This window comes from Acartia tonsa, chromosome 2, assembly GCF_053477335.1.
Source record: "Acartia tonsa isolate MP-2025a chromosome 2, ASM5347733v1, whole genome shotgun sequence".
Lineage (NCBI taxonomy): Eukaryota > Metazoa > Arthropoda > Copepoda > Calanoida > Acartiidae > Acartia > Acartia tonsa.
In genome coordinates this window covers 37736899-37762319 of record NC_137261.1, presented here as the reverse complement: position 1 = coordinate 37762319, position 25421 = coordinate 37736899, and the positions used below count along the sequence as shown (strand labels likewise).

The following is a 25421-nucleotide window of genomic DNA, read 5'->3' as shown; positions in this document are numbered from 1 at the left end:
AGTAACTTATCCTTCAAATTCATAATTAATAACTATAAATACATATCAAATATAAATGTACCCTTAAAAGATTTAAATAATTCACTTAAAATTTAAACAATCATATCTATAGGTATAAAACTGATGCTAACACTTACCAACATAAATTATAATTTAACCAACAAAAATAAAAAATAAGGCGACTATGTAAATTTCAAGTACAATAAAAAAAATAATAACTCTTGAATAACTGGTTTTCAAATATTTATTAACTAATGGCCAGACCTCCCCATGTGCAAAGACAGAGAGAGAAACCTGATTTATAGATTCCATATTATGCAAAGAAAAACGCACTTCTAGCTTTTCTCACAGGTCAAAAAGCTGTTCCACATGTAAAACCAAACACAAGATTTGAAAGATATTTTCTATGTGGTTCACACTATTGATATTATTTTATTTATTACTGGCAATATAAAGTAAGAATTTTAGGGGGTTAAAGAAGGTCAAAATTTATATGTTGAATGCCTCTATATTAAGACTTTTTTATTTGAGGCTTATGATAAAAAATAAGCATAAAATAAAATAATATCCAAAGTGTTTGATGGTCCGAATTTAAGATTAAGCTAGATCATTCCTATTATTATAATAGTAAGTTCATACTACTAAATGGGTGGGTCTTTATTTACTGTGGTTAATTCAGTTACATTTTAGAAATTTCAATGTTTTTATTCAAAGATTATTGCTATTTGATCTAGAAGAATAATAATATATATATCACTGATAAACCCCTAGACCAATTAAAATTGAGAAAAAATGTAAAAATATAGTTATGCATAAACCATTAGGATTAAAAATTAAAGAAAGTAGGTATATTGTTGAGATCCATACAAAAGAAAATAAAAAAATAAACTCACTAGAATATTTGAAAATTTTCCTTGTTTAGCGTTTAGAAAAACTTGTCTAAAAAACGGACACATAATTGTACTTCATTTTTTTTTGTAGATTTTAAGTTAACAAATTGTATTGATTGATTTCTTACAACAGTTATAATAACACAAAGTCTTATTCAATTGACAAGGTGGGGTCGTTCAATGTACACTTGTCATCATCACCTCCAATCACCAATAATATTTGAATTATTGAATAATAATAATCTAGTCCACAATATCACAATAACATGTATGCTTTCCCATTGAAACAACATACAATCCGAATAGTTAAATATATATCCACAATGATAATGGTTGAAAAAACATCACTAAAATTTTTAACTTCATTCTGTATGACCGACGTCTCTATTTTCTAACAGCCAATCTGACACTTTTTCACAACCCACCTTTTTTTCTTGTAATTTTTCATAGGTTTTTTTTTATTTGTATACTCTGTGTTGATAATGTAAGAGAAAAAGTTGAATTTGAAAGGATATACTTGTTGTATAATGAAATAATAAAGTCGCCTACTACAGCAAATATGATCATGCTCGTACAACAAAGTTAAGAAACATCCCCAACGAATAAATAATTCCATAAATATCACGTCACAGTTATGTACCTTTTTTCTTCCAGTTCATATTTTACCATCCTGTATAGGAATGATTTACACTATACTTGGGTATTGATTTACACGTCCTTCTGCCAAGACCAACGTTTTAAAAGTGTGACAAACAGTAGAGCAGTCAGGAATGTGGTTCAATATCAATTGTTCTAACTATGATGTTCTCACTAATAGAAATGAGATGCAACCATATGTAACTTTTAAAAGTCACCATCTATGTTTAAAGCATTGTATTTATGCCAGTTGTCTAGCAGTGAGCTCACTTTTTGCCCTGATGATGCCAGGAGCTAGGTAGGCCACCCCCGGACGGCATCAAATCTCGCAAATACTGCAGCTGCAATTGCTCCGACGCCTGGCGTTGCAGCTCATACATTTGGTTGACAGCACTCTGCTGCGCGGCTGCAGACGCGGAGCTGCTTGACTTTCCAGACGAGCCGCTGCCGCTTGATCCCGTGGAACCGCCGGTGGCTCCGCTGCCGCCTGCGCCCATGAGCTGGGCCATGGCGAGCGCCTGGTAGGGGTACATCATCATGGCGGCTTGGGACATGGCCGCTAACTGTGACATGCTGAAAACATAACAAATATTAAAAACATGTCATAAGAAAAAATATAAAATATTTATAAATTTAATCGACAAAGCATGAACTTTTTCAAATTTTAGTGCATTTAAGTAAATATCTTTAATTGATTCTATGATGTGAAACATCTTTCATAGACTAAAATAAATATAAAGGAGAATCTAAACCCCACCACAAAATGGCATTCCGTTAATAAGTTGTTTTCATTTTCAATAACTGTAATGGTTTCAAATCTTACCTATTGGAGTTTGAACTGCTGTTACTGTTGCTCTTTCCACCAGAACCACTTCCCGAGCCGCTTCCTGACCCAAACATCAACTGCTGCTGGGCGGCGGCCGCTTGTAGCGCGGCAAAACTGGCAAGATCGAATCCCTGCATGCTAGCAGCTAAACTGGACAAGGAATTGGATGAATTTTTGGCCGAGCTAGCAGAATTGCCACTATTGCTCCCCCGGCCACCGGCAGCGGCTGCCGAGCTGTTTAAGTACGATGAGTAAATGTCATTGATAGCATTATTTCGGCTGTTTGTGCTGTTATTGCCACTTGATAACGAGGACGATTTTGTATTTTGACTGGAAAGATTGTGACTGCTGATAGTTGCGCCTCCGCGCGAGTAGCTGTTGTTCATATTGGAGGTGTTGGTGCTTGTAGGGGTGCCACGCTGGTTCATACTACTCGTCACGTGATTGTTATCATGGTGACCCCGAGAATTAACTGAATTGCTAAGTGTCGTCGCGTTGGTCGCTCCAAGCGTTCTCGACACACTCGGCGATCTTGACCGCGAAACGGTCACCTCCAGCCCGCCGCCGGCCGTTGAATTGGTAATGTTACGTTTGGCGACCGCGGCGGAGCCGCTGTTCACCGTTGCCACGTGTTGAACGGCCGGCGAGGATGAGCTGACGGTGTCAAGGCTCGAGCCTTCAGGTAAACTGGCGATTTTGGCCTCCAATTCTTGCTCCTGCTGGAGAGCCTTGACAAATGCCGCCTTCAGCCTGTTGGTGTGCTCCTGTTTCAGGGCTTTCTTCACGTTACTTGTCACACACTGTTCACATATAACACGAACCTCTTTTCCTGTAAAATAAAAGAAAATCATTATTATTCTGTTAAACAATGAATAAATTCTTTTCTATCTAAAATGAAAGTTAGAACATTGTCTGTCTGTCCTATTTTATCTGGCTAACCACTGAACCATTTTCGTTGATTTTTTCATGGAATATACAATAGGCACTGTGATGCATTTAAACTATTTATGGGTTGGTGGTTGGTTGAAGGAGATACCTTTCCCTTTCAAAACGATTTTTATATTCCTTTAATATTGTTTACTTTTGCCTAATGCTATCCAATATAAATCATATATTATTTTTTTTTTCATCTTATTAATCATTTGTAAACAATCAAAGCATGAAATGCATTCTGTTCGTCCCTTTAGATCTCGCAGACCTGACTAAAGCTATTACGTTTAGACATTTTTTAGCTATTTTCCTGTGGGATTCCTTCCCCAACCCCTATTAAACGTCAATTCTAGCAAGGATCATGTTCTTTTATCAATATTTTTAAATAATTATGCCTAGAAATTTTATAGATTTAAAATAATCAAAATTATTTCGACAATACGTAGAGTTTTTATACTGCGCATTATTTAAATTAAATCAATATTGTCTTGAACAAAAATGAAAAGAAATTATGAAAGGGCAAGGTTATAAAATGTGATTTTTGTGTTAAATATTAGGTATTGACGTAATAGCTTTCTTTTGCTATGTTAAAAAATAATCATCACATGTTTAATATACATATGATTGTTCAAATATTTTGTAAAAGTTTTTGATAAGAGAAAAAATTCTTGTAATTTTAAATATATTTATTATATAGGGTGAGGCGGGGCATTACCGGTAATTTTTTTGGTTTTTTGAAAAAAAAATGGGGTAAATATTAATATTTTTAAATGGGACCAAGACCATTAGAAAGCTTACGGAAAGGACTATCAGGTCCTAATAGGACGTTATCCTAGGACTTTTAGAAGTTTGTCATAATTGGACTCAAAGAAATTCCCGATAAATGCCCCACGGTGGGGCATTGTGGGTAACGTCTTTTCAACCTAAAAAAAATCGATGAAAAACGGCCAAACGGCCAGTCAAACACGAATAATCATAACTAGTATAGGTTATAGGGATTATCCACAAAAATTTTCATAAAGATCGGACTATTCCTTCTATGTCAAAAATCATTTTTTTTAAAAGACGAGAAATTTCGATTTTTTTCTCACAAAAATTTTCTTAAAAAATAAAATTTAAATTTTTTTTATATAAAAAAACCTGTTCTATTCACTTTTTGGCCTAATTCTTAAAAAGCCCATATTGAATTTTAGATTTTACAAAAGAAAACCTGAAAATTGATCTTAAAAATCGAATTTGAATTTTTTTTTCGACGTTACCGAAAAATACCCCGCGCGAACTTTGGTCATTTTTGAAAAAAATATTAACTCTACATTTAAGCTCTCAACGGATTTGGAAAGAGCGGGCAATTCTTAGTTCAAAAGGTTTTTACAGATCAGTTCTAGGTCTTACCATTTTTTGTGTAGGTCGATCTTTATACACCTAGGTGAAAAAAATTTTGAAGAAAAAAATTTTTCGTCCGACTTTGAGACCCAAAAAGTACCCTTAAAATTCATCTCACAAAAATTTCATTTCATACTTTTTTGTAGGCAATTTAATTAGGAACAAATTTGCTTTTATGTTTTTTTTCTGTCAGTCGACTAGAACATGGAGAAAAATGTCATTTTCTGAAGGTGGGTAAAAAATTACCGGTAATGCCCCTTACCGGTTAATGCCCCGCTTGACCCTATTCAATTATTTTTCAAGTTAATATAATTTTTTTCTTCATCTGTTTGAACGTAGTAATTAAAAGCTTGGAAAGGTCATCATTTTAAGTGTTAAAAGGGTCGAGATGGAGGGCAGATAAATTTGACATTTAGGTAAACAAAAATGCTTGTTTAATGTTTAATCAGTTTGGAAATTTTACCTACAGATACTAAACTCTATAAGTTGCGCTAATTAGAATCGTATCATCATTGTTTCGAAAAGTGATTAACTACGGGTGTAACCTACTTAAATACATACACACTCTAACTTATGTATGTATTTTCAATATTATACATAGGGAGAGTGGATAAAAAGAGAAATATATACATTTGCTTTATTTAATTCTATATAAATTCAAAAGAGAGAAAGAAAGGGGGGGAGGGTAAGACTATAGGCCTAATATAATGAGAGGTGAGTAAGGTAAAGGAAACAAAAAAAAAGGATGGGGGAAGGAAGGGAGGTGTAGAGATTAAAATCGATAAAATCAACTAAATTATAATTTGTACATTAAAAGAAACCGATAACACGAAAATAAATAAATATATTATAATAAATTGTTGGATAAATGGAATTAAATAGCGTGATGATTAGATGGATGTTTTTTCGTTGGTTTTTTTGCGATATTCTTTTTGTTTGTTAAAGATTTATCATTTTAAAAATATCTTTAAAACAAATAAAAATTAATTTTTTTCCTTACATTTTTAAGATAAATTACGATAAAATTTGATACCTTGTACCGTAGGAAATATTAAAGATCTTTAAACTATGTAAATATTAGAAAATCAAGAAATTCATTTTTTTTAAAAATCTGCTTGGAAAAAAACTTGCATAAGAAATTATAATTTTGCTGTAGCTCACAAATATCTAGTGAAATGCAATTTTGGAGGCTCTGCCATTATCTATGCCCCCTTCTTTATCCCATACTCATTAAATTCACCCTTTTCCTTACCCCATACTCTTTACACATACCCCATGCTTCCCCTACACCCTTAAAAAATACCCTTTCCTTCACCCATACTCTGAAAAAAAAAACTTTAGTCCCCCCATACCCTTAAAAACTCCCTTTGATCGTCCCATACTCATTAAATGATCCCCTGCTACCCCCACGCCCTTTACGACACCCCCTGACTTCCCCCATACCCTGCCCCGACTTAACTTCTGTACTATTTACATTGATCACAAATTCTTACAAGAATTTCAAAAGCGTTGTTCGGGCAGAGAGAGAGAGAAATGATAAGAATAAACAGAAAGGGAAAGGGGTAGGATAAAAGGAGAAGGGGGGGGGGGCAGAGAGTTGCTATATGAGTGTGAAGTAAATTGAGGTTTATTCCTTTTCATTTTCGGGAGTAATTGAATTTCGGATCGATAATATTTATCATAATAAATGATATTTGGATCGCCTTGTAATATTTAGGAAATTATTGGATGTTGATGATTTTGGTTAGTTTTATATGCTAAGTTAATAATAGATTTACTTTTAGGGTAAAAAATATCTTATGACCCTAAAGCAGACAAGAAGCTCATTAGAAAATAAAGCTATTACAGAACAGACAAACTTCTGCGTTATTTTATAAGATAATTTTTGAAATGTAAAAAAAGTAGCTGAATCTTAATTTTAACGTGTATTATAAATATACCTATAATAAAATTTGTAAGCATAGCATGTGGGATTACGTCACCTTTTCTATATTATAGATAATGCCTTTTTTACGCCTTAAATTTTCATTAAAAATTTCATATTCAAAGACACAGAAAATTGTAAAAATAGAAGCATTAGAAAATATATTATTGAATATTTAAAAATAAACAATCATATTTAAATAATTTAGAAAGACAGGAAAGGCTTTTAATATTGAAACAAATAGCTTAGGAACGGAACGATGCATAATCTATGTCTAGAGTGACTACGCTTCTAAATAAAGTTTGAAAAGGTCATAAATTGTTTGATATTTTGGTAACTCATTTTTTCATTCAATTTATAAAAGTCTTACATACAAATAAATGAAGGCTGACTTTATAAATAATTCTTATCTAAAGAAAACAAGTTAAATTCATTGATTCAAATCAAAATGAGTATACTACTATCAAATTTCTTTCAGCAGTTGGAACCACGAATGGATTATTGTGTGAGGGAAGTAACGTGTTATTTATTAGTTTTCACTTTTTAGATTCTACCTTTTCCTATTATTTTTAAACCTATTAAAACAGTTTTTTTTTAATATATCTTTTTATCTATATACTTCATTTTGATATACAAATATGGACTAGATCTTGTATAGCCATAATAAAATTCACTATTCTCTCGTCACATCATTGCAATTTATCTCTTTAGATTACAAAACAATGATTTATACAAAATAATAGTACATTTAGTCTCCTAATTTGGAGCAATCCATCCATTCACCTAACTATTAAATGCTTTATCAATTGAAATCGATAAAAACTCGTTTTGTTTTACGTGATTTTATCTGATTATGTAATTTATAATAAATTCATATTTGTAAGTAATAAAAATTATTGTTTCCCAAAACTTAATTTATGTTACCCGTGAAGAATAAAAAGAAATACAAAATAAACAATATTACCAAGCTTTAACAAGATATAATTGAAAAACATCAGGTTGAAGATTTATTTATCTGCCATTGACCTATCTCCATATATGTTGAAATAGTATTCACAGCCACACAGCACAGTTCAATTACACAACGTTATCTTTTCATTAATTAATCCATTTACTAGATATTTCTGGGCTTACAAATTTCTTTAGAAAGCCTAACTATCCACTGTTTCTTAAAGAAGTTTGACAAATGTTACCTTTCGCGTTTTTATCCCACTTCCACGTGGGGGTAAAGTCGGTTTGGCACTGGGAGCAAGTGAATGGTACAGGCATGCTGGTGGGCGCTGTGTCCAGGTTCAGGATCCTGTTCACACACTCCTCCAGCCCGGTCAGGTAAATAAACTCTGTGTTGGCAGGGTTGGGGATGAAATGCATTTCTGGTGGAGGGGGCTTGGGTGGTGGGATCTAAAAGCAAGTTTAAAAATTTTAATTCAGAAAGAAATGAAACTTAGTAAAATTATGCAAAATAAAAAATCATATGTATAAAAAGTCTTAGCCTCGACAAAGGTAGGCTAAATTATCCCGGTAATTGAAGTAATCTTTGCTTTAAAAAGTTAAACAGTTCAACTATATAATAGAACAAATTATTGAGGCGCTAAGACAACCTACAAGTTACAACAAATCAATAAACACATTGGTTTAGATCGAAAATTATACTATCTGAATAAAAAAAAACTCTTAAATGCAAACATTGCAAGTCCTTCAATTAAGAAACTACATACATAAAGCAGCAACAAAAGATTTTGTATATTAAAAAAATATATGTTATGTATGTCAAAAAATACATGAAAAAAAACACCGCTTTCTTTGAAGTAACAGATACCACTATTCTTCATATATATCATATATATCTAATTTTATCTAATTACTCTTAACCTCAAGAGGGCTCAATTGAAAATATGACCTATTTCTTTAATAATATTTTTTAAGTACCAAAATAACTTTGAGATCGATATTTAAGAGAGAGAAAATTAGAGTATGAAATTAACAAATAAGAAATATAATAATCTAAAGAGAGAAAAATTAGTTTACGTTAAAAATCAGAGAATAAAATTTTGTATGTAAATTACTGTTCACCTATTTAATTTACTGCTGAAAAAATAGTTATCGGTATGTATTACTCTTTTTGTTAACTCAAGATCAAGGCACTGTAATGAAGTGTATAAGGCACCCACTTTTTTGGCCATTTAAAAAACGCCTTGAAGATGAAAAACTTTTCTTCGGGTTTTATATCCCTAAAGGGTGAGTATTTTTTTATACATACTTTGCATGATGATATCTGTGACAGATAGGCACAATTAAGAAATCGTAGCAACTATATAATCTCTGTTACAGGGGTGTATATTCTGCACAAGATTTATTTTTTACCCTGGCTACAAATTTTTTTATTCCCCCCCCCCCCTCCCACTAGTTTTTTTCTCACCAAGTAGGGGGCAAATGGTAAAATATGTAAAGAACTCTATATTTTATTTATTTTTTTTCACCAAGGAGGGGGGGGGGGGGGATGGAAAAAAAATGTTTAGTTTTCAGAATTTTTACATTTTTTTCCCTCCAACCACTTATTTTTTATTCCCCCCCCCCCCCTGATCCGGGGATCCCATGTAGAATATACACCCCTGCTCTGTTATAAAAATACCTTTAATATTACACTAATATCTTTCAAAATAAATTCAAAATTATCCTATTCCCATATTTTTTATAAGGTTATTCTGACGATTAAAAAGTTTCAAGCATCCCTAGGGTCTTAATATATAAATACGCCAAATTAAGAGCAATTTGATTATTAATTCGTTGACGTTCCTTTGTCCAACTGTTCGTTTTTTCTCTCCAAATTTTCAACTTTTTTTTGGATAAGGCAAGCAGACATAAATAAATAGAATACCTGCAACAAAGTCTTTTCCAGCTGTTTTCTAAGCGCCAATTTTGCAGCTGCTTGTCTCTGCTGTTGGGTTTGAGCATCTTCCCTCTTCTTTTCCTAGAAAATAACACATCATTTCATAATTCAAGAATTACTAAATCTATAAGGTAATATTAATAAAGTATATTTAAAATCAGAAATGTTTATAAATAATTCTAAATGTTGCTCATGTATACAAATGTATACAAATTTCCGTCGGCAAAGGCCCTAAACGTTAATTAGGCTTTTCTATAATTTGGAACAAACAGGGCCTTTTGCAATCAAAGACATGATAAAATCTATACATTAAATAGGTAAGTGTGACATGTCCCTTTTAATTTTTTTATTAAGTCAGACACAATTCACTATTCTATTTTGAGATGTTTCACAAATATAGAATTTTTTTTACATATTATAGAGATCCTATTTTATTATTATTATAGCCAAAACAATATTTGACGCTTTTTGCTTGTGTAATTACAAACATTCCTTTTATGGATGTACTTGTCCTTGTTTATGAATTTGTTTAATGATTGTCGTTCTCTGACTTGAGTATGTACCTGTTGTTGTTGCTGGTGACTCTGTTGACTGCTGAGAAGGCGGGCATCTATCCCCGAGGCCGCCAGCAGGCTGGCCTGAGATCCTGTCAAACTACTTCCAGACTTTGCCAGCAGTTTCTGAAATGAAACCTGTAATTTTTTAACTCAATTTTTGTATACCACAGTGATACTTAATTGAGAAAATTAATGTTTTTAACAAATATTAAATTATCTCTTGTTGGTACCTATAGGTATTTATAGTACAGATTAATAAATAATTGGACAGACAAACTGAAGACATTATAGAAAGGCTTTGCAGTAAATAAATTTCTACTTACCAATTTTTCAGAGTTGAGCATATCGTTGGCAGAATTCTGTCTTGACAATGTCTTTGGATCATTTCTGCTGAGCAGCTTAGAAGTTGGAGTGATGGTGGCCCCGCCGCCCAAACTGGCAGCCATGCCTCCGGCAGCGGCTGGCAACACCTCAGGCCTGGCCGTTTGGGATTGTTTAAGCTTTTTGAGCAGAACTAAAGCCATTTCCTCGTTTTTGAGTTCATTTTTTAACCTTTTCACTAGCTCAAGTTTTTCACGTAGCTCATCTGCTGAAATTTCCTAAAAAATAAGAAAATTATAGAATACATTTTTTATATAATACAAAAATCTCTAATTGTCAAATTATAATTGAATATTATTTCTTCAAAATTTAAAAAAAAAATGTACTAGTTAAAAGTGGCTTAGAAAGTAAGATGGTTTCTAGTTTATCCATCTCGACTATGACTTTGAAATTAAGAGATTATTTGTTCAACTTAAATACATTATTATTTCAAATTCACAAGTATTCAAAAACAAATCAAAAAGAAAATCTGTTTATTGATCATTATTTTAGCATTTCTTGCATTAAGCTCGCACACTTTCATATAACTTTATTTTTTAGATTGTCTGTCTACTTTATAATACTTGCGTGTACTTTATACAAAAGCGTTAAAATGTAAACAAAGGGCTTAAAAAAAGGCTCCCTCCCAACTGATAATTTTTCCACTGGTTTAATAAAACCCGATCCTTAAGAAATCTAGGCTTACTTTTGGTGTTGGTATCTCTTCCATGATGTCATCTCCGTTTTCATCATCATCTTCATCACTTTCCATCTGTATACCGTTAGAGCTACCGCCATTATTCACGCGCTTTTCCGCTGTTGCGGTTGTCACTGAATTTTTAACACCACCGCCGCCTTCGGCGGCGGAAAATAGTTGTTTATGGGCATTGCTGTTGTTATTCTGTTTGTTGCTACCTGGCAACGGCGTTTTAGCTGACACTGTATTTTGTTGGCCTTCTGCGACCGTCACGTCAATGTCAGGTGTCGGCCCGCTGCCATTTAAATTTGGCCGTTTCGGCGGACTGGGCTTTGAAACCTGGTCCTCCTCTATGACAATGTCTGGAAATTCAACATAGGATTTGTCCTCACGTTTCCTGCCAGACCGTCGAATACTTTTATCTAACATGTCCAACTGGGATTGTGGCGTCTTTGGTCTAAAAAAAATATTTTTTTTAAATCAAAGGATTATCAAAAATGTTAACACGAAAAGCGGAAAGTACGGAATAATATAAAGATTTTTCATAAATGTTAAGTTTCATCATAGACAGACAAACATCCAATTCTCTGGCAGATAGACATCATATTGATAGGAATTTTTTTTTAAAATTAGCAGAGAGGTCCAAAGGAATGAAAGTACAAAGAAATATGGCCGAGATAAAAAAAGATTGCCTGGGTATTTTCAAATTTTTGCTTGAAAAAATGTTACATACGAAGAGACCGACAGACAAAAACTTCTTGAACACCACAGTTTTGGAGGTACCAAGGGCCAAACAAATGACGCACTGCAGCTTTGTCGTCACTGTAGGTTGAAAATTAGGGGTAGAGAAATAAAAATCATCATAACTCCTCCAAATTTTAAGATAGATCAATAATATTTGAATTATTTAATTCCCCATTAACAGTAGTTTTAGAAAAATCTTTTTTATTTTTTTATTTACTAAGCAAAAAGTCGAAAAAAAACCACTTTTTAACAAAATTTTTGCTAAAAATGATAACTTTTTGCAGAAATTTACGGAAAATTTCTAAATCAAGTAATTTATACACGAATACTTGTTAATTGTTTAGCAAAATCAAATATTATGTATAAAATTCTTCAACTTTGACAAAAAAAAGTGGTTTTTAAGCTCTTAATCGCAAAAATCGTTAAATTTTCGATTTTATATCACTGCGCACAGCTTTGTGGCCAATGTAGGCTAAAATTTTGGGGCAGTAAAATAAAAATGATCATAACTCCTACAAGCTTTAAGATAGATAAATAATAATTGGATTATTTAAATCTCCATTATCAGTAGTTTCAGAATATTTTTCAAATTTTTTAAATTTAATAACAGAAAGTCGAAAATTTAGGCTAAAAAGTGAACATTAGTTCCAGTAAAATCCAGTGGACTTAGAGTTGACCGATTTGAATTTTTATTTTTTTAAAATGTTCATGAAGAATTTCTGTACCCCAAACATCTTTTTTTATATCTCTATTGTATTTGCAAGACAAATAATAAACAGATATTTTAGCGCCGTTATTGGTAATTTTTCAGGGGTAATTTTGTTTATCGGTGCTCAAAAATTATTTTTTTTAAAGCATTTATATTAAATTCAAATAATTAAAAGTAGATATTCGGGAAAAAAAGTTCTAAAATATTTACATAAATCACTTAAAAATAAGATTTAAAAAGCCCTATTTTTCGTAAAAAATGCGCTCTTCCGTGACGGGTCGGAGTTGAAATCGGAGATTTTGTGGATTCTGCAGAATGCTCATCCCACAGTGCGCGCATAATACTTGACAAAACTGCAGTGGACGAGAAAGCAATATTTTTTTAGGTAATATGTAAAAAATGTTTTTTTTTACTTACTTGATGGTAAAATCTACTGCTAAGGGGGGCGTATCTACCTCCATTGGGTCCGTCATAACTCTGAAATTAACTCAATTTTATATTTTTTTCAAATTATTTCTAATTTAAGAGTTATTTATTTCATGGTATTTATATAGAGTTTTGGCCTTGTAATAAAATATTCTAATACATTCTGCTTAGTTAATTGGGTCTGATACGTCGAGATCCTGGGCCAATAGAACAGAGAAAAATTTTTTGATTTTAATTTAATTTTCTAGGAAATAAAATTTCTACCTAGGTATTGAAAAGATACGATACATGATTCATTTTATCTCATATCCGGTTTTGATCCATCAGAAATGGATCGGATTATAATAAAATGTAGGTATATACCAAGTAAATGATTTTGAATTTTTTGTTCAAATAAAACCCTATAACAAAAATTAAATATCTATTAAATGATGAAATCAATATGCTATACATACATATTTTAATTTAAAGTTGAGTTAATAATAAATAATGTTGTTTGAAACGAGAAAAATAATTAAAGTACCAAAAGTAAGAAAATTGCAAGGAAAATATATTTTGTTTTGTTGCTATGCTCGAGTTCACACAAGTTTATTAATAAAAAGTAAATGAAAATAAAAATGAAATGCTAAAAATTAAATATAATTATCCAATTATTTCTATTTTAATGAAAAACCATTGAAAAATGGGTAAAAAGCAAGTTTTGTTATGACACAAAGTTGTTTTGATGTTGTGAGAGTACAAACATTGGTCTATCAGCTGAGCGCTAAACTTGCCGGCAAAACATAACAAATATATTCAAAATATATATTTTATACACTTTTATACTACAATTTACACTCTAATATCACTTGTTAAGGGTTTATTGTCACTTGAAATTTCTTAATTTTTAAATTTTCAAATGTGTGTGTGTGTGTAATTTATTATCTTGAGGTTTGTATATTCACATACAAAGCCAATTTATAATTGCACTCAATTTTTATCTGATTTTTTTTCTCATCATTTTTAAGTCCACAAAATGCTTTTGATATCACATTTTTCACTTTTTTCGTATATATAACTGTTTTATTGTTAAAAATAAGTTAATTTTTGTGGGTAATTAAAATTAAAAAGGTACTTTTTGGGTAAAATAATTGTCTCCACTTGCAATAGTTATTGTCAAAATGGCGGTGTAATGTTGATGAATACACGGCAGGGGTCACGCCAGGGTGGCCGAAGATAAGAAAGCAGAAATCCCGGGTTCAACACCAGAATTTCCCCAAATGTTTGTTATTGTAAAAGAGTGCAATATTTATTGTATTATTGGCGTGAACAGGGGTGATTATTTAGTCAGCAAAAAGGCTAGTGTTAAATTTTTTCGGTAAATCTTGTTATATGAGACAATTTTGAAATTAAACTTACTTTAGTTTTCAAAAATAGTTTCTTATAATTACACTTGACATTTGTGATTATTAATATTGAGTATTGACATTTTGTATTATATGCCGTAGGCATTCCAAAAATCAAACCCACTATTTTAATTTTAGTTCAAAAAAGAAATTTTTTTTTTTGGGTGGGTTATTTTTCATTTTTTTTTTGGGGGGGGGGTTTGGGAATGTCCCCCCCCCCTTAAAAAAAGATTGTTATAAACCTTCCAGGGACTTATGTGAAGCTCCCTGTAAAGGAGAACCTGATCAGTTAAGCAGTTAGCGAGATCCTTTGGTACAAACAGACAGACAGACATGGTTCTATTTTGTAATACAGAAAGGGTGTTATCCTCTTAGAATTCTTTCTCAATTTGAAAAGGGGGGAGATGTATGTGCCACTTTTTGAAATCAAAAGTAAAACATGCATGATCTTAGCCCATAAAAGAGTTACAGCTCTAAAATTAGGAACAGCTTTTGTGGAGAACTAATGGAACTGTGAAGAAACGGCAGCAAAACCGCCACTCCCGCCGAAAACTGACATTTCCTGCCTAAATTAGTTTTTGCCTTTTTTCGCCAAACTAGACAGTTCTCAATCATCTGAGATACCTAAACTTTTTGTTCTCATAAAAAATTCCCTTTTATTTTCACTTTGATACTTGTAATATTTCAAACATGTCAATATTTAAAAAAAAAATTGCAAGTGTAAAATCTTACAAGTGTCAAGTGAAAATAAAGGGGAAACTTTTATAAAAAAAAATGTTTATCTCAGATGATTGAAAATAGTCTATTTCGGCGAGAAAAGGCAAAGAAAATTTTTGGCGGGAAACAGTGGTTTTTGGCGAGAGTGGCGGTTCCGCTGCCATTTCTTCACAGTTCCATATTGTTCTCCACAAAAGCAACTGCTGTGCCGAATTTTAGAGTTGTAACACTTTTATGGGCTGAGATCATGTGCTTTTTACTTTTGGTTTCAAACAGTGGCACATCCGCCACCCCCCTTTGTATACCCTCCCTTCAAAAATGATAATTTTGTTTTTCAATTTGGTTATTTTAGGTTAAATGGCAAGGGGGCTGAGTGCTGCAGCTAGGCAGGCCAGGGGGCCAAGCAATGCAGCCAAGGTCATTATTTTGTTGGTGAGAGGGAGAAGGGGGGGTGTATAAAAATTTTCACAGTTAAAAACAAAATTTTCTTAGAGGCTTATACCCAATTTAGTTCCACCAAATAGAACAGTTCTGAACCATGATAAAGAAACAGGTACAAATTTAACAGTTCTAAACCATGATAAAAAAACATGCAATAGTTTGTTGGTTTATATTGAAATGGCCTTTGAAGTAAACAATGCACTAGGTGGGTCAATCAGATGTAAGATTGTCACAATTATTGACAAAAACATAAATAAACAGTTAGCTTGCACCATTAAAATACCTGTTTTTATAAATGCAGAAAAAAACCTTAGACAAATTCCAAGACTTCAATTTCAAAAACCTTACTGGGACCTATTAGAAGCTACACTTTGAAGGAGAATCATATTAGTTCATCAGTTAGCAGGATAATTTTGAGTAGACTATTGTGTTTTCATGTATAGGAATGAGATACTCTAATATATTTCATATTACTTCCATAAGTAGCCAAGCACAAAAAATTGTGGATGGGAATACATACTAGTGGATTTAAAGTTTATTTATTACAATCAAGAGAAGATTTATTGGAGAAAATAAAAACAAAACCTTGTTTTATCTTGTATGATGACTACGGTCGAAGTAAATTACATACTATATGTTTATAACAATAGGAAAAAATATATATTTTGATACTGTCATTGCAAAAAAGTTTGAAAATCAGACTATAAACACCAAAGATATGGGGAAAAATGGAAAAAATATAAAAATAAACCTGCAAAAAGGCAATCTGACCATCATAATTGTTTTCTTCAAATGATGAGAAATTTAATTTTAATATCTTAAACGGAATTTTATTTTAAAAATCGGACCATAAACACCAAAGATATGGGGAAAATGTGGAAAATAGCCCAAAACCTGCTAAAAGGCAGTCCGACTGCCATTGATGTTATATAGTTTATTGTGCTCCCTAATCATGGGAATGTTGACAAAAAGTTTCAGCCTTTTTATGTTTTATAGGAGCCAAGAAAATAACGTTTCCCACAAACTAGGACTGACTGACATTTCAAATTAGAGTAGCTAGCTTCCCTACTAAAAAATAATCATACTTCTAAATAATCCCTTGTAACTGTTTGTTTAATTGTCATTCTGCTTTATTAGGTTTCACTTATAGGGATGTTCTCAACCATGTTTTTAAATTCACCTAATTTAAATTACTTAGTGCTCCCTTAGCAACACTTGTACTCAGGATCACTTGGTTATGTCAATGATAAATAAAAAGGGGAATATTAGTTTTCAGAGTTGACACACTATTGAAGGAACTTGGCCGAGCCGGCCTGAGATGGACAAGATCTAGGCACCGCAATTTCAAAGGTGCTCCGCACAAATCCTGAACGAGCCTAGAAAGGGCAACTTTCGAGTCTAGAAAATTCTGGATAAGTAATAAGCGTACGCAAAAGGAAGTGAATGATGGAAAAAGAGCACCTTTAAATAGAGAGATAGAGAAGGGGTGGATAAAGAGTATGGGACCAAGGATATGTAATAAAGGGAGGGAGAATTAAAATGTATGGGGGTGGAGGGATGGCTTGGCTGGTAAACTCTGGGATATTACACACACAATTCTTTCTAACCTAATTGCACAGATTTGCAGAAAAAAATAAAACTCTGTGAAGCCTTTTTTTATAATCATTAGTTAATTAAGCCTCCATAATTATTAGTATATGATATAATTCAAACTTCATAACATGATATCTTATATTTATAACTAGACAAAAGTCTAAAAATATACTAATAATCTTTAGATTGATTTTTACACGGCAATATTGAATCTCTCACAAACACAGCACAATTTTTACTGACTCAATATTTTAATATTACACGTAATTTTTGTTTCTAAGCATCATAGCTCATTTACACATTTAGACTTTCAAATATACTTTAAGTTTTTGTCTTTTCATTTCTAAGTTCATAAAGTAAAGGTTTTATATTCAAATACAATTAGACATCAAAAATGCTAATTTTAAAATATTATAATAAAATTGAGCAAAATAAATAATATTTTTTTTATGAACACTTTTTATTAATAGGGCAAATATAGAAACCTTTACAATTTTAAGACTTTATCATTTAAAACCCAGGAATTAGACAATGACCGATAAATTGATGTATTGTGCAATGGACATCCCGAATGATGATAAACAAAATTACCCCTTCTGTAAATCACAATTTGTGGTTGAAATATTTGGACACTCAACTAAATGAACCTACGAATCAAATTTAATAAAATTCCCAAGGTTGTTAAGCATACGAATAGAAAAACGTCACTATAAAGACTTTGGAGACTGGCGTAATGAACAGCCACCTCTTCCATGTAAAACTAAACAAAGAGTTCTTTAGAATTATTACAAAGTTTTATACCAATTTAAATAAGAAAGACAACATTCATAAAAGCGAAGCTCAATAAGTTATATAGACAGTCAAATAAACGAACATTGATATAAATGAGGGGGGGGGGGGGGGAGTTTTTGGGTTAAGGTTTGCTGCCCCCGCCTCCCAAGAAAATAACATAAAACCACCACAGGACCAGTAGTTACATTCCCTAAAAAGTAGAACCCAATCGGTTCAGCGGTTACCGAAATCTTAAGCTTCAGCCAGACGGACAGACATCGTTCTACTTTGTATTATAGATTATCATACCAGTTTGAAAGAGCTATCTCTTACAGACAAACGGACCGATCCTAAATGTAGTAAAGATTTACTCTAAAAAATAACAAGGATGACTGCATCCACAAATTAGAAGCTGTACAAATTATAATAATTGAACATTTCACAATATAGTAACAACGCATTTTGCATAAATCATAAGTATATACTTAAATACAGGATAATCTAATTATGTAGATATACTTTTTAGACTTCATTTTAGAGATGCCCCAATTATAACATCATTTCTAATGATCATAGTAATCCATCTACCAAAAATCCCTGAAGTTGGATGATTAAGAATATCAAAAAATTATTGTTTTTAAAAAAGCTTTCTGAATTTTAACAAAATGATACATGAATCATTAAGACAGCATCTGCCACCACCTATCCCCATTTTGCACAAACCCTCCAAAACTGTTTTACAAGATCAAGAATGGAGAAAAAAGAAAAAAATATCCAAATAGTTTTTGAGCGCTTCGCGCCAATAAGACTACAGTTAAAATTAGAACAAAACAATTATTTCACTAGTGAAGTAAAGGTGTTAGGCTTTTCACGCCAACAAAGTTGGAAGAATGTTAATTTTTGTACAATTTAAATTTTTTACTAAATAAAACAAATAATAGAAAAAAATGCATGTTTAAAAAAAAGGGATGGCAATCCGTAAAATTTTTGGACCGGATTCGCATTCGGATTCATACAAGAATCCGTCCAAAAAAAAAGCGGATTCTTATTTTAGGCGGATTCCGGATTCTAGCAATATTTTAAGTCTTTTTAAAAAAATTAAGTGCTACATATGTCCTTAAAATTAATGATCTTCGTGTTCTCTATAATTCACTTCCGAGAATCGAACCAGATTTTAAAAGATTTCTTAATAAATGATGATAATCTTTGCTTTCAAAAAGAGGGAGTTGAAAAAGAAAAAAACTCAAGACGCTAATTTTAGCTTACATATTAAGAATCCGATTCCAAAATTGACCAAAAATTAGGCGGATTCCGGATACGGATTGCCAACCCTATTAATTTTTTTTGCCAATTCGCGCAATTTCCAATAGATTCTTGCCAATTTATTGTATTTTATTGTTTTTTTCCGACATGATGTGGACAAAGTGAGTTATAGAGCAGCTTAGCTTCAACTAGTTTTCTGCTCATAGATTACTAATAGAATGCTAACCGTATGATGAATAAAAACCTCCTAATAAATACTGATGGATTTTCTTTAATTCACTATTTTCATTTTAATTATCTGAAATTATTCTGAAACTTTAATTTATATTGAAGAATTCAAAAAATAATATCTAAATAACATAGGTAATTATCCAATTACCAAAGAGATCGAACAAAACACGGAAAAAGTTTAGTTGTCCTTTTATAACAAAAAGAAATCACTAAACCTCAATTATTAGTAATAGCTCGTAGATTTGTTTAAATAAGAAATTGTCTAGAACCAAAATATATAGTAAAACGAACAAAAAAAATTCAGAAGGTATATTTTATTTATTTTTTCCATACATCTACACAATAAACTAAACAATGCAAAATTCTTATTAACACTAGATATTAGTAATCATCATAAATAATATTTAATTAGCCGCCTTGGCGATTTCTACATAGATTTCATCAGCTGTTTTACCGGTTAATTCAACGCTGGTTTCGCGTCCAAATCCATATCTAAAATGTAAATATATTAAAGTAAACGTTAAAATAAATATTTTAAAATGCAAATTTTGGGATTTATCAATATGACTATCATTACTGAAAACCATAAGGTATATAAATCAATCAAAGATTTAAAAAATTTCCCCATACGAATTCTGAATCTTTTGTCGAAAATATTTTTTCTCTCCATTCATTACCTAGCACTTATTAATACCTAATATATTTACAAAAAAGGATTTTAATAACGCTATACAAATAAAAAAAAATAGAATATGTCCTTCCGTCTGTCTGTCGTCGGACCACAATACAACGTGAAAAATACTAATTAATGTTCTACGCAGCACATGTAGTCAATATCAAAGAATTACCTTGCCCACAATTTAGGATGGATACCACTGCACTCACGAATCAAAATTGGAAACCTAAAATAAATATCAAGATTATTTAAGGCTAAAAATTATTTAATAGCTTCTATTAACAGATATTATTTACAACAAAAATAAAATCTTATTTTTCAACGTTAAAATACGTTAATCTATCGCTATTTTTTTTTGTAATATATTAGCGTTAAAAACTAAAAATAGAAATAAAAAACAGGGGTGTATATTCTGCATTTATTTATTTTTTTCCCCCTGTTACAAATTTTTTTATTTTTTCCCCCCTAGTTTTTTCTCACCAAGAAGGGGGGAAAATGGAAAAATATTTAAAGAACTTTATATTTTATTTATTTTATCCCTCCTATCACACATTTATTTTTGGTTTTTTCACCTAGGAGGGGGGGGGGGGGGGGGGGAATGGAAAAAATGTTTTCAGTTTTCTTAATTTTTACATTTTTCTCCCTCCAACCACTTATTTTTTATTTCCCCCTCCCCCCTGAGCAGGGGATCCCATGTAGAACATAATACACCCCTGATAAAAAATTAACTCATATCTAAGAGAAATAAAAATAAGTAGTTTTAATATCTCTACCCCGAGTGTGTCAATATGAATGTACTTTATTAGGATTATTCTGTTTAAGAGAAACAATGTTTTTCCACAAATTCCCTAGCACCTTGGCTGTATAAATATACTTACTTAGGATTATTTTGTTTAAGAGGAACATAATGTTTTTCCACAAACTCCCTAGCACCCTGGCTGGCAGCGGATTTCTGACACAAGGTGATTCTCAACTCCCTACAAAATATGAATTTGTATTAGTATTTTTGAAACCAAAATTTATTTTATTTTTGTAAAAAAAAGTTTTACTAAAGCATATTATGTTTATGAAATATAAATGGATAAAATAATAACAAATAACGATGATTCGAAGAATATAAATAGAAAAATAAGATTAAGTTTATAAATGTTCATAAAACCGTTAATACGAAATTTCTAAGTAGATCCCCACTGGCACTTCTTTTCGCAAGAATGTTTTTGATGTAATTTAGCGAATTAATACGCCCCTAGAGGCCTCTTGGGCACCTGAGGGGGAAGGGGAATCGATTTACTCATTCCTTTCAACATTTAAAATAACAATAAAAACAAATTGAGTTCTTCCCCAAAATTAGTTAAATAAACCTTTGCAGGACCCATGAGAAGATTAATTGTAAAGAAGAACAATAACGGTCAAGCGGTCAGCGAGATTCATCGGTACAAACAGACTTCATGTTACTTTTTTATATGTCCCCAAAGCTGCTTAATCAAATTACCTTATGTGTAAAGTAATCTTAGAGGTTAAATTGTTTGGAACGAACCTATCACAATTGAATATCCAAAGTTTTTGAGCTAACGAATAAGATAACTTGGTTACCTATAAAACGAGTACTATGTAATTCTCAGTCCAAAATTCCCTTCCTCCAAGCATCAAAAGCTTTTCATGTATTTGATAATGTTCAATAATATTTGGATCGTACGAACAACCATTAAGAATAGAGCATCATTGCTTGGCTATTTTATCTACCTAAGTCCAGGTCCAAGCTTAATTGCCTGCTTTGCGGCGGCAGCCATTTTGTTTTTATCAAAATCTGAAATATGCACAAAATTAATAATCATAATTACAGCATACTTTAGAAAAACATTTTATTATCGTTTTAAAACATTTTACAATGAAATTATCATTTTGGGTGTATTAATTTGACATGCTAATATAAGGACTAAATACATCGAGTTGAGGAGGTGAATGGTGGGAATTATGACTTCATGGCGTTCTTGGCCTTGACGACCAAGACCAGACCGATGATGGTTGCGTAGGTGGCCTGAAATAAAAAAGATTGAATTAGTTAAAATAAACTTCTTCATACTGTACATATGAACTCCAAACAAACATAACTTATTGATAAAGTCTTATTTTGTATCAGGTTCGGCAAATATAATAGTGTTATCAAATCATTGAAATGGATAGTTATTTAACGTATCGTATTTAACAGCTTTCTGTGGGTAGTAACATGAATAAATATATAATTATTAATTCAATTTTTGTTGGCTCTAACCGGTTCTAATCAAGCAGGTATTAAATGATTTCATCGCCAACATTGAAAGTCTAATTCCCTAAGATCCCTTCTTATTAAAATCAAAGTATGAACGGGTGTAAAATTATTAAGTTATGACCTCGAAAAGGGACAATTGTAAAACATAAGATTTCTATATAAAGATCCTGCAATCAAAAGGCTTAGCAGCAACAATTAAGAGTATTAAACCAGGGAGGAGGGGACAATGGCCTGTTTATTTTACTGGTCCCAAAAGTTTTATAATGAAGTTTTCTTATTCGTTGGCGAAACGACTTTGAAGACCTAATAATTTTGATTGTTTGATTCATTAAGTTGAGTGTTTAAACGTTTCAACCAAAAATTGTAATCTACAGAAGAGGAAATTTTGTGTATTATCATTGGGGAAGTACACTACATCAATCTATCGGCCATTGTCTTATCCCTTTAGATCCCTGGTATTAATCACCTTAGCAACGTTGGCTCTGCCGTAGCTGTTGACGGCGTTGAAATGCTTGGCCAGGCCGGTCAGCTGAGGCTCGTTTCCGTGTCCGCCCATTTTAGTTAGCAAGGAGTTGGGGTAGTCTGAAATTTAAAGTTCATTTTATTACTTTAAAACAAATAAACACAGTAGTTATGTTTAATCTGAAGATACATTCCTTTCTATAATTTCTCTAAAATAAAGTGGGCGACTTTACTTTTAATTGCAAAACGAATCAAGATGTAAGTAAATTCTTTGATAAGTAGGCTAATTAATAGGAAATTCAGACTTTAAAAAAACGTGTTTTATCATTTTATGAAGCTTTAAGCAAGTTCTGTATTATAGAGAAAAATGTACATCCATAATTAAAAAGTACATAGTAAAAAAACTATGAAATCAACCTGTTACAATTCACAGCCAAAGATATATTAAAAAAAGCAAAAATCAATTAACTCAACAAGAGATAGATTTAAAATATTTAAATTATGTCATGTAATGGGATTGGGGAAAGAAAGGATAAAATTCCCACATCAGGTTATTATGTAAACATTACACGATTCAAATCAATTAAATCTCTGAGATAAGCCGCTGCTTCCAAGTGAGACTTAGCTTCACTTTCTCAATTCATAACCAACAATCTAATATTCTTAGATTCCCTTTTACTCTTTGCTCCGAGTCTTATCAATAAAGTCTATTCCATAATTGTTTGAGAATTTTGCAAATTTGTCATATGGCAGCATATCAGGCCTCTGATTTGGTTGGAATCCTTCGCTCATTCTCAGCCGCTCTACTTCACTCACTATTCTAAATAAAATACAAAAGTACAAAGATGTCACTTCAATGTCGAAAACAGGGCTCGGCAGCCGACATTTTAATGAGACGCAGCCGGTACGAGCCATGGTTGACTTGTGAAAATCCATAGCTGCCATACATTTAAAAAGCTAATGACAACCATAGAAAATATGAGATATTACGACGCAGTTCTCAACAAGCAATCCACAGCTGAGCTGCTCAATAATGGCTGGAGAGCAAGCATAAAATGTAGGAGTTTCCTTAAGCCAATTCTTGAAAAGCCTTTTCCAGGAGGAAAAAACAAAACTTAACCATAATATTTTTAATTTACAAAACTCTAGTTACATAAACACAATTTTAAAGAGAAAGAAAGATTAGTTCTGCTTACATTGTCAATATATTTATGAGAATGCTTTATTGTATAAAACTTAAAACTTTTCCAACAAATGAGTAAAAAGTATTTGATGAAACTGAAGTTTAAAAGTTTAAGCCATTTCAAATTATTTTCACAATAATTTTAACAATTACTAATATAACTTAAAACACTAAAGGACAAAGGTCTGTGTTATAAATTAAAAATGAGAGTTAATTTTCAAGCGAGGATAAGATTAAATTTAAGAATCAGACATGTCTGCTGTAGAAACTTGAATTTTGGCCAAACGCCATGTAACAGAGTTCATACATTCAAGCAATAAATTTGGCTAGCTTTCTTTTTAAAACATATTGGATTATCCGCCATTCAAAAGAGTAGTCTTTATAGGAACAAATTTGTTGCATTCTAATAAGTATATTATAAAAAAAAATTGGCCAAAATGTTTATTAGCGAGACTAATATATTTCTAAAATTATGCAGTTAGTGTTTAACAAAATATAAACTAAAGTAATGTTTATCAAAAGAACTGTATAAATGACATAACATAATCTTTTAAATAAAAGACCTACGGAAAAAATTTAGAATTGTGTGAACACTAACGATCATATGATTTGCAATCCATCAATAACATCGCTCTCAGCTGTTAAGTTTACTTCAAATAAAATGAATATTTTGTTTAATAATTGCAAAGAAAAAGTTAAGGGGTTAAGGCTTAGCACTACTAAAAAACTACACCCCTATTTTTTTGACCAAGGGAGGAGAGAGAGGGAGGTTTGTTGCTAGACTTTTTAGGCACATTATAGAAGGCTGAAAAGTGGCAAAGAACTTCTCATAAATTCCTAAAACCCTTGATTTCCTGCTTTAACAAACATTGCTAGAACAAAAAAAAAGATTTAGGTATAATTTTCTAGAAACTTGTATTAACAGGGATCTTACATAAGGAAAAGACCATGGACGATAAAATGTATGACACCAATTATTATTAACAAAATTACCCCTTCTATAAGTTGAAAATATCAGTGGAACAGTTTGAACACTGCTAATTTTATACTAACAAATTAAAATTTAATTACAATACCCTTAGTTTTATGACTAACCAATACAAAGATTATGAGAATGAAACTTTAGACACCAGTGTCATTTACAGTCCCTAGTCCCGACATAAAAACTTAAAAATACTTACATATTAGTATTAATATATTTTCTATAATCTGAGCAAAAATAATAAAACAAAAGGCTCGATGAGGACATCACAAGAAAGGTCTTTGCAAATCTCTTCTAAAAAAAAAGAATTAAATTTCCAGTATCGCTTCGAAACCGATTAATATCCGGTGGATTAGAACCGGTTGTCAGCCCTACTGAAAAATAATGTTTAGCATCGTATTATATCCAGTTTTCTACAAATAAAAAATTTTTTAAATCGTAAGATTAAATCGAGTTAAAGTTTTTTAGTCCGTACC

The 25421-nt window shown here is 31.7% G+C and overlaps 2 protein-coding genes across 7 annotated transcripts; both read right to left on the bottom strand.

Moving 5' to 3' along the window:
- Positions 1-230: 230 nt before the first annotated feature.
- Positions 231-19459, bottom strand: LOC145311740 (uncharacterized). 6 transcript variants are annotated; one of them, XR_013876772.1, is made up of 10 exons: positions 19369-19459; positions 12964-13023; positions 11103-11550; positions 10360-10635; positions 10043-10159; positions 9468-9560; positions 7783-7990; positions 2350-3181; positions 819-2099; positions 231-418 (listed from the first exon to the last, which is right to left on the bottom strand). XR_013876772.1 is itself a non-coding variant. In XM_080150713.1 (9 exons), exons 2-9 carry the CDS (start codon positions 13017-13019, stop codon positions 1793-1795), a joined length of 2337 nt encoding a protein of 778 aa, XP_080006839.1. In that variant the 5' UTR covers positions 13020-13023; positions 19369-19459; the 3' UTR covers positions 231-1792. The 6 variants fall into 6 exon arrangements, 2 of the variants coding, with proteins under 2 accessions (XP_080006839.1, XP_080006840.1); XR_013876773.1 differs by having other exon boundaries at positions 894-2099; XR_013876774.1 differs by having other exon boundaries at positions 231-404; positions 894-2099.
- A 213-nt stretch (positions 19460-19672) lies between these two features.
- ND-B8 (NADH dehydrogenase (ubiquinone) B8 subunit) lies at positions 19673-22023 on the bottom strand. The gene is made up of 4 exons (XM_080150721.1): positions 21793-22023; positions 20928-21026; positions 20222-20275; positions 19673-19865 (listed from the first exon to the last, which is right to left on the bottom strand). The coding sequence occupies exons 1-4, from the start codon at positions 21882-21884 to the stop codon at positions 19778-19780; spliced, it is 333 nt and encodes a 110-aa protein (XP_080006847.1). The 5' UTR covers positions 21885-22023; the 3' UTR covers positions 19673-19777.
- Between the last annotated feature and the right edge of the window lie 3398 nt (positions 22024-25421).

What these genes read in the sequence shown, in the direction of transcription:
- LOC145311740 (XM_080150713.1), bottom strand. Translation starts at nt 13,019, where the DNA reads ATGACGGACCCAATGGAGGTAGATACGCCCCCCTTAGCAGTAGATTTT. An exon ending in GCAGTAGATTTTACCATCAA is followed by an intron (nt 11,551 to 12,963) that starts GTAAGTAAAAAA and finishes TATTTTTTTTAG; the next exon opens with ACCAAAGACGCCACAATCCC. An exon ending in TGCTCAACTCTGAAAAATTG is followed by an intron (nt 10,160 to 10,359) that starts GTAAGTAGAAAT and finishes GTTTCATTTCAG; the next exon opens with AAACTGCTGGCAAAGTCTGG.
- ND-B8 (XM_080150721.1), bottom strand. Translation starts at nt 21,884, where the DNA reads ATGATTATTAATTTTGTGCATATTTCAGATTTTGATAAAAACAAAATG. An exon ending in AAGCTTGGACCTGGACTTAG is followed by an intron (nt 21,027 to 21,792) that starts GTAGATAAAATA and finishes CATATTTTGTAG; the next exon opens with GGAGTTGAGAATCACCTTGT. An exon ending in CTTAAACAAAATAATCCTAA is followed by an intron (nt 20,276 to 20,927) that starts GTAAGTATATTT and finishes TATTTATTTTAG; the next exon opens with GTTTCCAATTTTGATTCGTG.